Here is a 12,335-nt window from a genome sequence, read left to right on the forward strand (position 1 = left end):
TCTGTGTGGAGTTTGCATGTTCTCTCCGTGTCTGCGTGGGTTCTCTCCGGGTACTCCGGCTTCCTCCCACCATCCAAAGACATGCACTAATAGGTTAATTGGTTAATCTAAATTGCCCATAGGTGTGAATGTGAGAGTGATTGTTTGTCTCTATATGTTCAGCCCTGCGATGAACTGGCGACTTGTCCAGGGTGTACCCTGCCTTCGCCCCTATGTAGCTGGGATAGGCTCCAAGCGACCCCCGTGACCTAGTGAGGATAAAGCAGGTTCAGAAAATGAATGAATGAATGAAGCTCCCCACCCTCTTTGTACCCTTTAAGTCTGTAGTCCTAATCAGGGAGTGATTTGTCAAAAAACAAAGGGGGTGGATGTTGGTTTTTTTTATCATGAAAAAACAAGCAATCAACAGGCCGAACTCTTTTTGAAGTTAACGTAGGCCCTATTACATGTTGAACAGCTGGACATTCATCTTCAATGCAAATTAAAAATACATGAAATGGTGTTCAATAATTAGCCAGGAGTCACCTATTCATATGTTGAGCCCATCTTTGCATTTTCCCTATTGGCTGGTCAGTTTGTGGATGTACAGAGCTGGCTGTTTCCTTGTATTTTTCATTTTATTCCTCTGTGTTTCATATTTTATTAAATACAGCTGGTTATGTATTTCCTGTATATTCTTAGATACAAGTGCTGCTGGAATTGTTGACCTGAGCTGTTAGAAAACCAGCATAAAGGAAGTAAAGATATTGAACTCCCTGGGAAAAGTGATGTAGAAGGTTTGACTCAAAGACTTAAAGGGTCAGTTTAAACAAGCAGAATATTTATTCACTTTCTTACACATGTAGAGACAGATTCTGTTTTTTTGTAAAATTGGTAATCTCTCATTTATACCAATTAAAAAAAGTTTTTACTCTTCTTCCATGTTTTTTTCTCTTTCAGATTATTTTAAAACTTACCTGAAACATGTTTGAGGTGGAGCTTCCTGATGGAAAAGAATTTCAATGAATGTTATTAATTACTGTTAATGATAAAGTATGTCACATTAGTACAAAAACAAAATGACTCTTCCTCATTCTTGTCATCTCTCATTATTTCTGAACTAGTCATTTAGGAAAAAGTCACATATTTTGCCTTTGAATAAATAACAGAGTCAACGTTTGATTTTTGTTTTTTAACATTTGCAAACAGCCAACTGGATGAAACAAAGGAACCACAACATAATTACAAAAATCATCAAAGTGGTTGTGAATAATGCTGACATTTATTCATATAATCAAAATAAACATATCAAACAGATGTTTAGATCATTGTATTGAGTCTGAACCATGGCTGAATAATGAATCAATGATAAATAGTAAGTCTGTGGTTCAGTCTGAAGAACTATCTATTACACACGTAGCAAAGAAGATCTTCCCTTATTGTTTGAAATAACAGACCGTTTGCTTTGCTATTGACGTTTTAGTCTTGATTTTCAGCTGTTGTCATGGTAGATTCATTACAATAATTTCCCTGACAGCTCAGACACTTTAATGATAGCTGTTCTTCAACACATGACAATTTACTACTGGACTACAGGAGTATGGAGCAAATTATTTTTCCATCTTATTTTTCATTGTTAACATTAATGACAGGTTTAAACTGTACATTTTGTGAGCACAATGTAACTATAAAGAAAACACTGTATCTAAGTATTAATTATTCTAAGAAAAAATCTTGCCACTCTTCAATCTGTATTTTATCAATGTCTTTAAAAATTAAAAATGAAATACAGTACTTTGATTTTCAAACATGATCCAGAAAAACAAGTACAATAAATTTCATGAAATATGAATACATCAGTTTCAAGCCACATTTTTTGGGTTCTTTCTTTCTTTCTTTCTTATTTGTACATTTCATCCAGACTTTGGATAGCTTCTTCTTTTGTGTATTCTCTCCAGTCACTGGGGATTTCTCCACTGCCCTCAAATTTTAAGTGATGACAGTCTTCCAGTTCTTTCTGAAATCGACATAAAAACCATTTCCAGTATGTCAGATTAGATCCATCTGCTGTGATCAGCCATTTTTCATATTCTCCTCCAGCAGTTTGATAAATTTTATAAGGAATGAATTCCTCTGAGCCAGGTCGGGGACGGAATAAACGATCACTGACAACTTTAGTTGTGCAGAAATCAACGCACAGATCCAGCGTCTCTAGATCATGCCACCCTTGAATCCCAGAGGGACGATGAAAAGGGACACTGTGTTTGTTAGGACTGTGATCTTTTGCAGTGTTTGTACAAACAGCTGCACAGAAAGGACACGTCTCCCAGCAGCAGTCACAAAGCTGCTTAATGAGGATTTGATCAGGCTGCTCCCTGAATTCCTTCATTTTATCCAATGAGTGTTTTTTCATGTCTTCAAAGACAGGTATAAGTCTTTCCTCAATCCCTTTCTTCAGGAAGTAGAAATCATTCACATCAGTAAAGTTTTCTGAATAAATGGAAGAAAATGCTAACACATCTTTCAGCAAACTGGAAAATTTCTGCAGCCACATTTCCAGGTCTCCTTGCTGTGTTTTCACCTCTTCTGTAGCAACAAATAAAGCTCGACTTATCTGATTCTTGATATCATCTACATTTTTCTTGAGTATATTCTGTGCTTTTTCTCTGTGGTCTGTGTAGATGTATTTGTTCACTTCATTTTTGATGAAACTCTCAACATGTCTCCTTGGTTGGCACAGGTAAATGATGTAACTATAAAAGATTTCTTTCTCTGCCAGTGACTTCAACACATGTTTCTCCAGGTTCAGCCTGTTCTCACTGAATGCCAGGAAACTACACCTCATCTCTCCAGCAAGATCGATGGCAGTCTTTGTGCAGACGGCTTCAACAATGGAACCCTTCAGTTTTTCACAGATCAGTTCTACAAGTACAACAGCAGATGAGGTTTCTTTGCAGAAGCTCCTGAACACACTGTAATATTCACCTTTCTTACTTTCTAAATATGTGTGTGCATCATTATTCATCTTGAACTTTTTGTGAGACTCTAAAAGCCAAGGTTTTGCTCTGTCAAACACATACAATAGGAGATCAACGGTAAACTCCTTCTTCAGAGCATATCTCCACTGTGAGTCAAACTCTGTCACTTTATCTTGTACAGTTTTGGCAACTTCTTGCAAGAACGTAGGACTGTATCCTCTTGTTGCAACAGGTTTACTCTTAATCAAATCAAGGCAAACCATTTTGACATCATCAATGAAGTTTCTGATCAAGGTTTGATCTTCGTGTTGGAGAAATTTCCTGCGGTCATTTGTTATTTTTGTATTAACAGTTTGAGCCACATTTATAGCCATATTCTTAAATCTTTTAAAGTAGCTGTTTTCTCCTTCAATTTCCCGATTCTGCTGCTGTCTGTGATCTTGACGCCTGTTGAAAGAAACATAACCACTATAATCTCCAAGCTCTGATATATTTTTGTAGCTGCCAGTGGTTTTAGATTCATCAATATGTCTCAGTTCGATGCCCAACTCACGAAGGATCTTAAACTGTTCCTCTTCCAACTTAATGTCCTCAATAGGCTTTATGTCTTTGGTTAATTCACTAACCCAGTCTTTCCAAACACAGTTGAACTGATTTTGAAGTTCCACTTCATCTTTTATGTTTTGCCCTTTGGTCTTTGTCAGGTGAGCAAGTTCTTTGCTCTTTTGCAGCAGCTCATTCTCATACTTAGTCTTCTTGTCATCAAGCTTTTTACATGCTACCTTCTGTTGAATAACCTCATCCAGTTTTTGCTTGAGTCGACTCACCTGTTCTTCAACTAACTTACTGATTCTGATTTCAAATTGCCCTCGCCACTGAGCCAGTATTTCTTTATCTTTATCATCATCAAAGTAAAATGTCATTGCAGTTTTAACTTCTTCATATTTCTTGCTCACTTCTTTGTAAAGATAACTGAGCTCAATCCGGTCATGGTTTCCATTTTCTATTCTATTATGTAACTGGTTTTCAATGATCAACATTTCACTCCTCAGGTCCCAGATCCAGTTCCCATACTGGACCTCAAGTTTTCTGTAAACTGCAATTTCACGTGTGTTTTTAAAGCTGAAAACAAAGTCTTCATTCATCAGAGCATTCCAGAGGTCCTGAACTTTGGTTTTGAACTCAGAGAGAGTCACTCCAACAGACTGTGAAGCTTTGGAGAGGATTAGGCTCTTCAGGTCTTGGATGCTCTCACTGTACCCTGGATTTGGAGGAGCCATAGGTGGACTTCCCTCCCACAGCTGAGCAAAGTATTTCACATCCTCTTCCACATCAAATGAAATGACATCATTGAAGCTCTCAGCTTCAAAAACCTCTTCTTTGGCAGCTAGTCGGGCCATTTCATCAAGTTTTTCTTGCAGGCGCCTCTTTCCATCCATGGTGTTCTCTACAGCTGCAACATCTGTGACATTCTGATGAACAAACACACAACTTGGAGAAAGTTGAACTTTCTTCATCCTCATGAAAGCCTGAACAACAATCTGCAAAACATCTTCCATCCCAGCTGGATTTTCTCCAAAGATGTTAATCAAAGTCATGTTCCCAACACCAACAACAAAAGTTGCCAGTTCATTGTCGTGGTGAAGGGTGGAGTTACCCTCCAGCTCAAGAGCACGCAGTCCCTCAGTGTCCACCACAAGAACATAGTCAAACTGAAAGTCTGTCTTCTTCTCATCTGATACTTGGACCAGCTGCATGAAGGCACCCCTGGTGCATCTGCCTGCACTCACAGCAAACTGGAGTCCAAACATGGCATTCAGCATCGTAGACTTTCCACTGCTCTGTACGCCCAAAACTGACAAAACAAAAATCCTCTGGTCTCCAAGTTTCTTGATGACCTCATCTAAAAGACTTGAGATCCATGTTAAAGGCACATGACCTGCATCTCCATCCATCAGCTCCATTGGGTACCCTGATATCATCAGGTCAGCAGCCAGCTCCGGGTATTTAGACCAGTCAGTCGGTTTATTCAGTGTTGGTTTGTGCAGACATTCATGGGCTTCATAGATCTGTCCCATTTCTCTGAAGATGTGTTCCAAACCAAATGTTGCTGACTGGAGTTTTGATGATATTTGTTCAAGTTCAGTTTGTTTGGTTTGTAACAGATCAGAATTGCCCTGTTTCTTCTTCAATGACAAAACCTCTGACCACTTTTCATGATAGTTTTGACGAATTGAAGGAAGATCATCTGTGGAGAGCGCATCGACTAAGATCTGAGTCCATTTCAGGAAATACTCTCTCTCTGTTGGAGGTAAAGATGAGAGGCTTTCAGTGAACGACTTCATCACTTCACTACAGGAAACAGTGCATTGATTTCCTCGTATTTTCTCCAGTTCTCTCTTCTTTTTACATTTCTCCTCCTCAAGGCGATCTCCTTTAAGGTGATACAGGCCTTTGTTTATTTTGCACCAGTCATGCCACAGTTTGCCTTGACATGGAAGAAATGTATCTTTGATCTTTGAAACATCCAGCCCCTGAACCAGGGTCAGTATTTTCATGGCAGCAGACTTCCCCTTTTGGCAGAGCTCATCATCTTCATCCACTTGGATTCCAGAGACATTGGCCATGGTTTCAAGCTGAAATGATTCATGTGGACCAGACAAAATGTTTCTAATGATTCTTTTTAGCTTTTCAGAAACATCTGGTAGGGTTCTGTCTTTAAGGCCTATTTTATATTTTCCTATTTTTGTCTCCACTACATCACAACTGTCATCAACAATGAGGCAAATTAGGGGTTTCACAGATTTCAGAAGGGCTAAAACTACTGCAAAACTTTCATGTGTTTTATCCAGCGTTGGTACAAGAACAACATTGACTGAAGATTTTTGCATCAGGATGTTTCGCTGTGTTTCATTCATCAGAGCATCACCATGAAGATTACAGAACGCAACACAGTCATTGAAGGCATCATTGGGTTTTCCAACAGGGCAGTACCAGGCGATTTCTGCTACACCATCAAACAGATGGCGAGCTTTGGTGCTGCCTGGACAGTTTCTATGGAAGAAGGTGTTGTGACGGTCGTTGATCAAAGTGTTCATCAGCTGAAATTTAGACACTGACAGAGAACCAAGGCGGAAAAATGACACCATGAGTGTCTCAGCTTTACAGATTGGCATAGAGTTCATGGTGACAATCTTTGATTCATCTTTTGATTCAGTTTTCTTCCATGTTTTTTTAATTTGTCTGAACGTCCACAGAGGACACTCAATGTCTATAGTGAATGGATCAGGAACAAGTAAAGGTAAGGCATACTGACACTGTGATAGTTTTGTGATCATGTTCTGCTTCAGAAAACTGTCTGAACAATGAAATACTGCCATCTGAACATCTAATGGATGTATATGATTCTGTTTTGACTGATCAAATCCTTCGCTGGTGTTGCAAAAAGCATCTATGTCACTGTCTTCATTTTCACCATTGTCAAATTCAAAAATAGTCTGGCTCACCTCAGCATTGTCCTCTCTTACAGGAATATATCTGGCTCTGTAGTCTAACATCATCAACTTATGAAGAAAAGTATGAGACAGATCCTTCACAGGTGTGTTATTATCCTGTTTTACAAGTGAACTTATTTTAAGAAACTCGTCTGGTGTTAATTTGTGTTCATAATTGACTTGAAGGTGAAGTCTGATGAGCAGTGTTTCAGTTTCTCTTTGATGCTGCTTTTTGTTGTTGATTTCTTCTGAAATCTTCACCGAGTCCTGTAAACGAATAAATAATAGTGATCAATTTGTAATGAATTATTATTTAAGATCACAGACTTTGTGAATTAAATGTGGGTTAAATTAATATCTCACCATATCCTTGTCATCACCCAAATCTGAGGCACCTGTAGAACAAAGACAAAGTCCTTAAATAAATAAATATTTTCAATTAATCTCTGTCAATGGTGTCAAGGACCACCACCCCAGTCTGCCAATCCAGCGGTACTGTCCCTGTCCTTCATGTGATGTTAACAAGGTATGTCAGCCAAGACAATCTCACAACATCCAGAGCTTTAAGGAACTCGGGACGTATTTCACCCACCCCTGGGGCCCAGCCACCATGGAGTTGTCCACCTACTTTGAGGACCCACCCCGGTGTCAGCCTGTCATCTGCCTCAGGAGTCCCAAGTGCCACCCAGATTCTGTAAGACTCCTCCTCAAGCTTACCATAAGTGTTCACCACAGGGTTTGGGAATTGCTGCCATGACAGGCACAAGTGATCCTGTGGCCACAACTCTGCAAAGCCAGTTAAAAAGTTACAGGAGTGACAAGCCGTAACATCACGCTGCCAGACAGAACACTGTCATACATGTAAGCTATTGAGTAAGGGAAGGTAAGATGTTGTTTTATCCCCCATATAGGACACTTTGTAAAAGTGCCCTCTCATTAATTTTTGATTAATTAAAAACACTGGAAACTACAAATGCTCTAGCGCTGTCGCAGGTAACTTGTTTATTTCCTGAGATGGTGTGCATGGATGCAGCAGCTCGGACCTCCCTACTTCAGTGCCATTGGTTTGTTATTTTGAACAAATGGATGTGCATGTTTTGTGGAGTATGCGGAACCAGACTCACCTACACCAACACAGAGTTGCTGAATGTTGGACTCGCCTGCTGAATGGACATTACAAGCGACTACCAGCAAACCCACAACATACCGGTCCAGGAAGTGGTGCCAGCGGCAAAGGGATAGGAAGCAGAAGTGGGGGTGCAGAGCTGGTCTGCTAGCTCGGCGAAGAAAGCAGTCTCACAGACCTGCAAAACCTAGCATCTTCCTGACCAACACCAGATCCATCATTCACAAAACAGACGACCTGGAGCTGTGGATGGGGGATAACAAGTACATTCGCGACTGCTGCATGATCATCACAGAGACCTTGCTTCACCCACTTGTGCCATACGTGACAGTCCAGCTCACCGGCTGCTCCATGCAACGCTTTGACAGAAATGAAGACTGAAGAGGGGGCCTCTGTATCTATATACACCACAAAGGGTGCTCAAAAAGCAAAATCATATATACCTATTGCTCCCCTGATGCTGAACTCATGACGGTCATGTGTAGGCCTTTTTATCTCCCAAGGGAGATTACAGTAGTGATCACCACTGCTGTTTACATTCCACCAGATGCTAACACCAGCATAGCTCTCCCATCCCCACAGCATGATGCTGCACCACCATGCTTCACCGTAGGGATAGTATTTGCCAGTTAATGAGTGGTGCCCGGTTTCCTCCAGACGTGACGCTTGGCATTCAGGCCAAATAGTTCAATCTTGGTTTCATCAGACCAGAGAATCTTATTTCTGATGGTCTGAGAGTCCTTTAGGTGCCTTTTGGCAAACTCCAAGTGGGCTGTCATGTGCCTTTTACTGAGGGAGAGACTTCCGTCTGGCCACTCTACCATAATGGCCTGATTGGTGGAGTGCTGCAGAGATGGTTGTCCTTCTGGAAGGTTCTCCCATTTCCTCAGAGGAACACTGGAACTTTGTCAGAGTGACCATCGGGTTCTTGGTCACCTCCCTGACCAAGGCCCTTCTCCCCCGATTGCTCAGTTTAGATAGGCAGCCAGCTCTAGGAAGAGTCCTGGTGGTTCCAAACTTCTTCCATTTACTGATGCAGGCCACTGTGCTCTTCAGGACCTTCAGTGGTGCAGAAATTTTTCTGTACCCTTCCCCAGATCTGTGCCTCGATACAATCCTGTCTCGGAGGTCTACAGACAATTCCTTTGACTTCATGGCTTGGTTTCTGTTCTGACATGCACTGTCAGCTATGGGACCTTATATGGACAGGTGTGTGCTTTTCCAAATCAAGTCCAATCAATTGAATTTACCACAGGTGGACTCCAGTCAAGTTGTAGAAACATCACTAGTGGAAACAAGATGCACCTGAGCTCAGTTTTCAGTGTCATAGCAAAGGAAGTGAATACGTTTGTACATGTGATATTTCAGTTTTTTATTTTTAATACTTTTGCAGAAATTTCTAAAAAACCTTTTTTCATTATGGGGTATTGTGTGTTGATTGATAAGAAAAAATTTTTTTTAATCCATTGTGGAATAAGACTGTAGCATAACAAAATGTGGAAAAAAGAGAAGGGGATTGAATACTTTCCAGATGCACTGTAGGTATGGACAGAATGAATGTAAATACGTAGGGCGATACAACAGTCATATCTTGGATGCTGTTCTTTAATTCTTTATTTATTTAGGCTTATTTTTCTTTAGAAAAAAAAAACATTATTGTTTTTGATTTAATGATCATCATGCATGTAGAATAATGTACTTTCCTAATCATTCTGTTGTAACAGATTCTGGCCATCTACTTAATTACCTACCCCACTAGTATTGCCTTTATTTAAGTATTTTAATGATACACATGTGTGTATGTATGAAAAGGCATATATGCATATATGAGTGGTTATATAAGTGTACGTTTACATATGTTCTGGTGTAGATACATAGGTGCATGTTTAAAATCAACTAGTTCATTGTCATGGGGATCCATGGGTTCCAGGTGTGGTCGTTTTTATGCTGTGTATTCATGCATGCTGTACTGCATTTGTCCAGCAGTCACCGCCAAAGCATTGTGAGTACAGCAATGTCATTGTAAGGCTATTGTATGCCAAAATCACTAATATCTCCTAAAATAGTGGAGGTGGCCATGGCTCAGGAGGTAGAGTGGGTCGTTCAATAATCAAAGGTTTGGCGGTTCAAATCCCACTCTGTCCTAGTCAGTCCGTTGTGTCCTTGGGCAAGACACTTCACCCTCCTTGCCTCCAGTGCTACTCACTGGTGTATGAATGTCTGGTGGTGGTCTGCCCCAGGGCAGCTGTGGCTACAAATGTAGTTTACCAAAAATACATAAGTATGACAGTCGTCTCTTTCCAGATTTTGTGTGTGTACACATATATGCACAGCTAATATTTGGCTTGGCTTTTATAATATAGATTGTACAGGTGTGTGGGAGTGTGTGTGTGTGTATATGTATGCGCGTTAGTGGGCATGCAGACATGAGTACATATATATGTAAATTTGAATGTATGTAGAGGCACGTGGAAGGTATGTGGTTATGTGTGAGCATATGTATGTATGTTTTCGAATTTAAGTAATAATAACAACAATAATAATAATAATAACAATTGATTAGATTTATATAGCGCTTTTCTATTAACCCATACTCAAAGCACATACAAAGTATGTATGTATATGCAGGTACAGGTAATTTTGATCATCATTATTATTATTATTATTATTATTGTTATTATTGTTATTAATAATAATAATAATAATAATAATAATAATAATAATAATAATAATAATAATAATATGTTTATGTAGTATATATTTTATCATACTTATCTACTTTTCATACGTATGTGTACGTATGCATGTATGTATAAATGTATGTAGTTATGTGTATGTCTATATATATGTTGAGTTACTTATTCAAATATTTTCTTTATTCATTTACTAAGGTACCTTTTTATTCATTAATTTATTAGAATTTTTTAATTGTATTATATTTCTCCCCAAAGGTAGGGAATGGGTGGGGGGATGGGTATGTTGGGATGAGTATTTTTGTTTATTATGTAAAATATAAAATAAAAAGATATGGGGGAAAAAAAAACCTGCATGTTTCAGCAAAATAATGAAACACATCCAGGGCATGTTGAAACTGTCAAGAATTTAGTTTTGTTATTTTTCTAGTTCACCATATATATATATATATATATATATATATATATATATATATATATATATATGTGTGTGTGTGTGTGTGTGTATATATATATGTATATCCATTAGCATCTTAAAAATTGTAACAAATTAATATACAAGATTAGCATTTAATATGATAAGGGGACTGGATAAAGCAGTGGTTCCCAACCTCAACCTTTTTTTGCCTCGTGACCCCATTTTAACATCACAAATTTCTGGCAAACCCAGACGTTCAAAATGGAGACATTTTTTGGGGGCTAAAATTAAGTTGTTTTTGATCATGTAATAGTTTGCTATACTACATTGTAAATAAATGTTAACTTTAGATGCCATTTGGTCTGTATATAATGTATATTATTATGGACGGAGGCAGAAAAGCCAGGTGTAGATTACTGCACAAAATGAGAATTTTATTTTCCTCGGTCAGAATATGTACAGTCAGTCCAGCTTGTATTTACAAGGCTGACAATTAATATTGAACAAACAATAACTCAAACTATGAATTATGAAAGAGCTGCAGCACCTTAAACCAGCCACAATGAACATTTGAAAAATAAACAGTACCACAGTGCTTCAGTTTCAGCTTCAGAGTTTGTCATGTCATTTATGTATTGTGATTGTCTCTCTCAACCCACCATATATTTTTTATTAGTAAGTTTTTATTTATTTTTGTCAATTATTAGAAATTTCAGGTGACCCTATTTGAATTCCTGGTGACCCCACGTGGGGTCCTGACCCCAAAGTTGAAAAACACTGGGATAAAGTAAACTGAACAACTGTTAAGAGCTGAGATTTCACAGAATCAGCCATCAAACACTGAGTCTGAATCGATGTATGAAATGAAATGTGTATTTGATGTGAATACTTTTGTCATAAGTTTTCACCAAAATTCATCCACTAAATCCAGGGTGTTTGGTGTTACCTGAGGATGCGCTGACAGTTGCAGAAAAGGTGTGACTTCCCAGTGTTGTGTTTCCACTGGAGCTCTTTTGTGCACCAGTGTTCCCAACAACAACCAAGCTGAAGTCTGTCAGAGATGAACACATGGGTTTGAATATTATACAAAGCCTGAAGAGCAAAACCTCTTATCGGAAAAATGCACTTTGATGAGAAAACTAAAATAAAATGTTTTTCTTGCATAATGTAATTTGTACATAGTAATATAGTAAAAAATAAATAAATAAATAAAATAAAACGACAACAACAGTGTATTATTTATTGGGTATTGTTAACAAATACCATTCTGCAAGAAAACATGGTCTTTGTGTGTTTTCAGCAAGGTGCTTTTTTTAGATAAAAGGTTTTGCTCTTTGGCCAAAACTAAGTATCTATGCTGTAAAATACTATTTAAAGGTTAAATATTAACAGAAGTTTTCCGACCTGGAGGGTTCTCCATACTGCATCTTCTTTGTGGTTCTGTTGACACAAAGACAAATATGTTCTGAAATCAATCAATTAAAAACAATACTGATTCCATGTATATTGTATGTCACTGAATAATGAACAGATTGCCATCATCTTACTGTCAGATGACTGGTGGTCACACAGTGTTCAGAAAATATTCTGTGTAAACTGATCTGAGGTCTGAAGTGACAAATGAAAATAAAAGTCTTTAAGACAGAA

The 12,335-nt window shown here is 38.5% G+C and overlaps 2 protein-coding genes across 2 annotated transcripts in view; both read right to left on the minus strand.

Moving 5' to 3' along the window:
• The window catches only part of LOC115423569 (interferon-induced very large GTPase 1-like), a 59,354-nt gene that overhangs the window by 36,461 nt on the left and 10,558 nt on the right, over positions 1-12,335 (minus strand). The gene's annotated exons all lie outside the window — the stretch shown is intronic.
• Positions 1,880-6,963, minus strand: LOC115424857 (interferon-induced very large GTPase 1-like). The gene is made up of 3 exons (XM_030142252.1): positions 6,948-6,963; positions 6,815-6,846; positions 1,880-6,718 (listed from the first exon to the last, which is right to left on the minus strand). Exons 1-3 carry the CDS (start codon positions 6,961-6,963, stop codon positions 1,880-1,882), a joined length of 4,887 nt encoding a protein of 1,628 aa, XP_029998112.1.

The sequence above is a fragment of the Sphaeramia orbicularis genome, chromosome 8, assembly GCF_902148855.1.
Source record: "Sphaeramia orbicularis chromosome 8, fSphaOr1.1, whole genome shotgun sequence".
In the NCBI taxonomy this organism is placed as follows: domain Eukaryota; kingdom Metazoa; phylum Chordata; class Actinopteri; order Kurtiformes; family Apogonidae; genus Sphaeramia; species Sphaeramia orbicularis.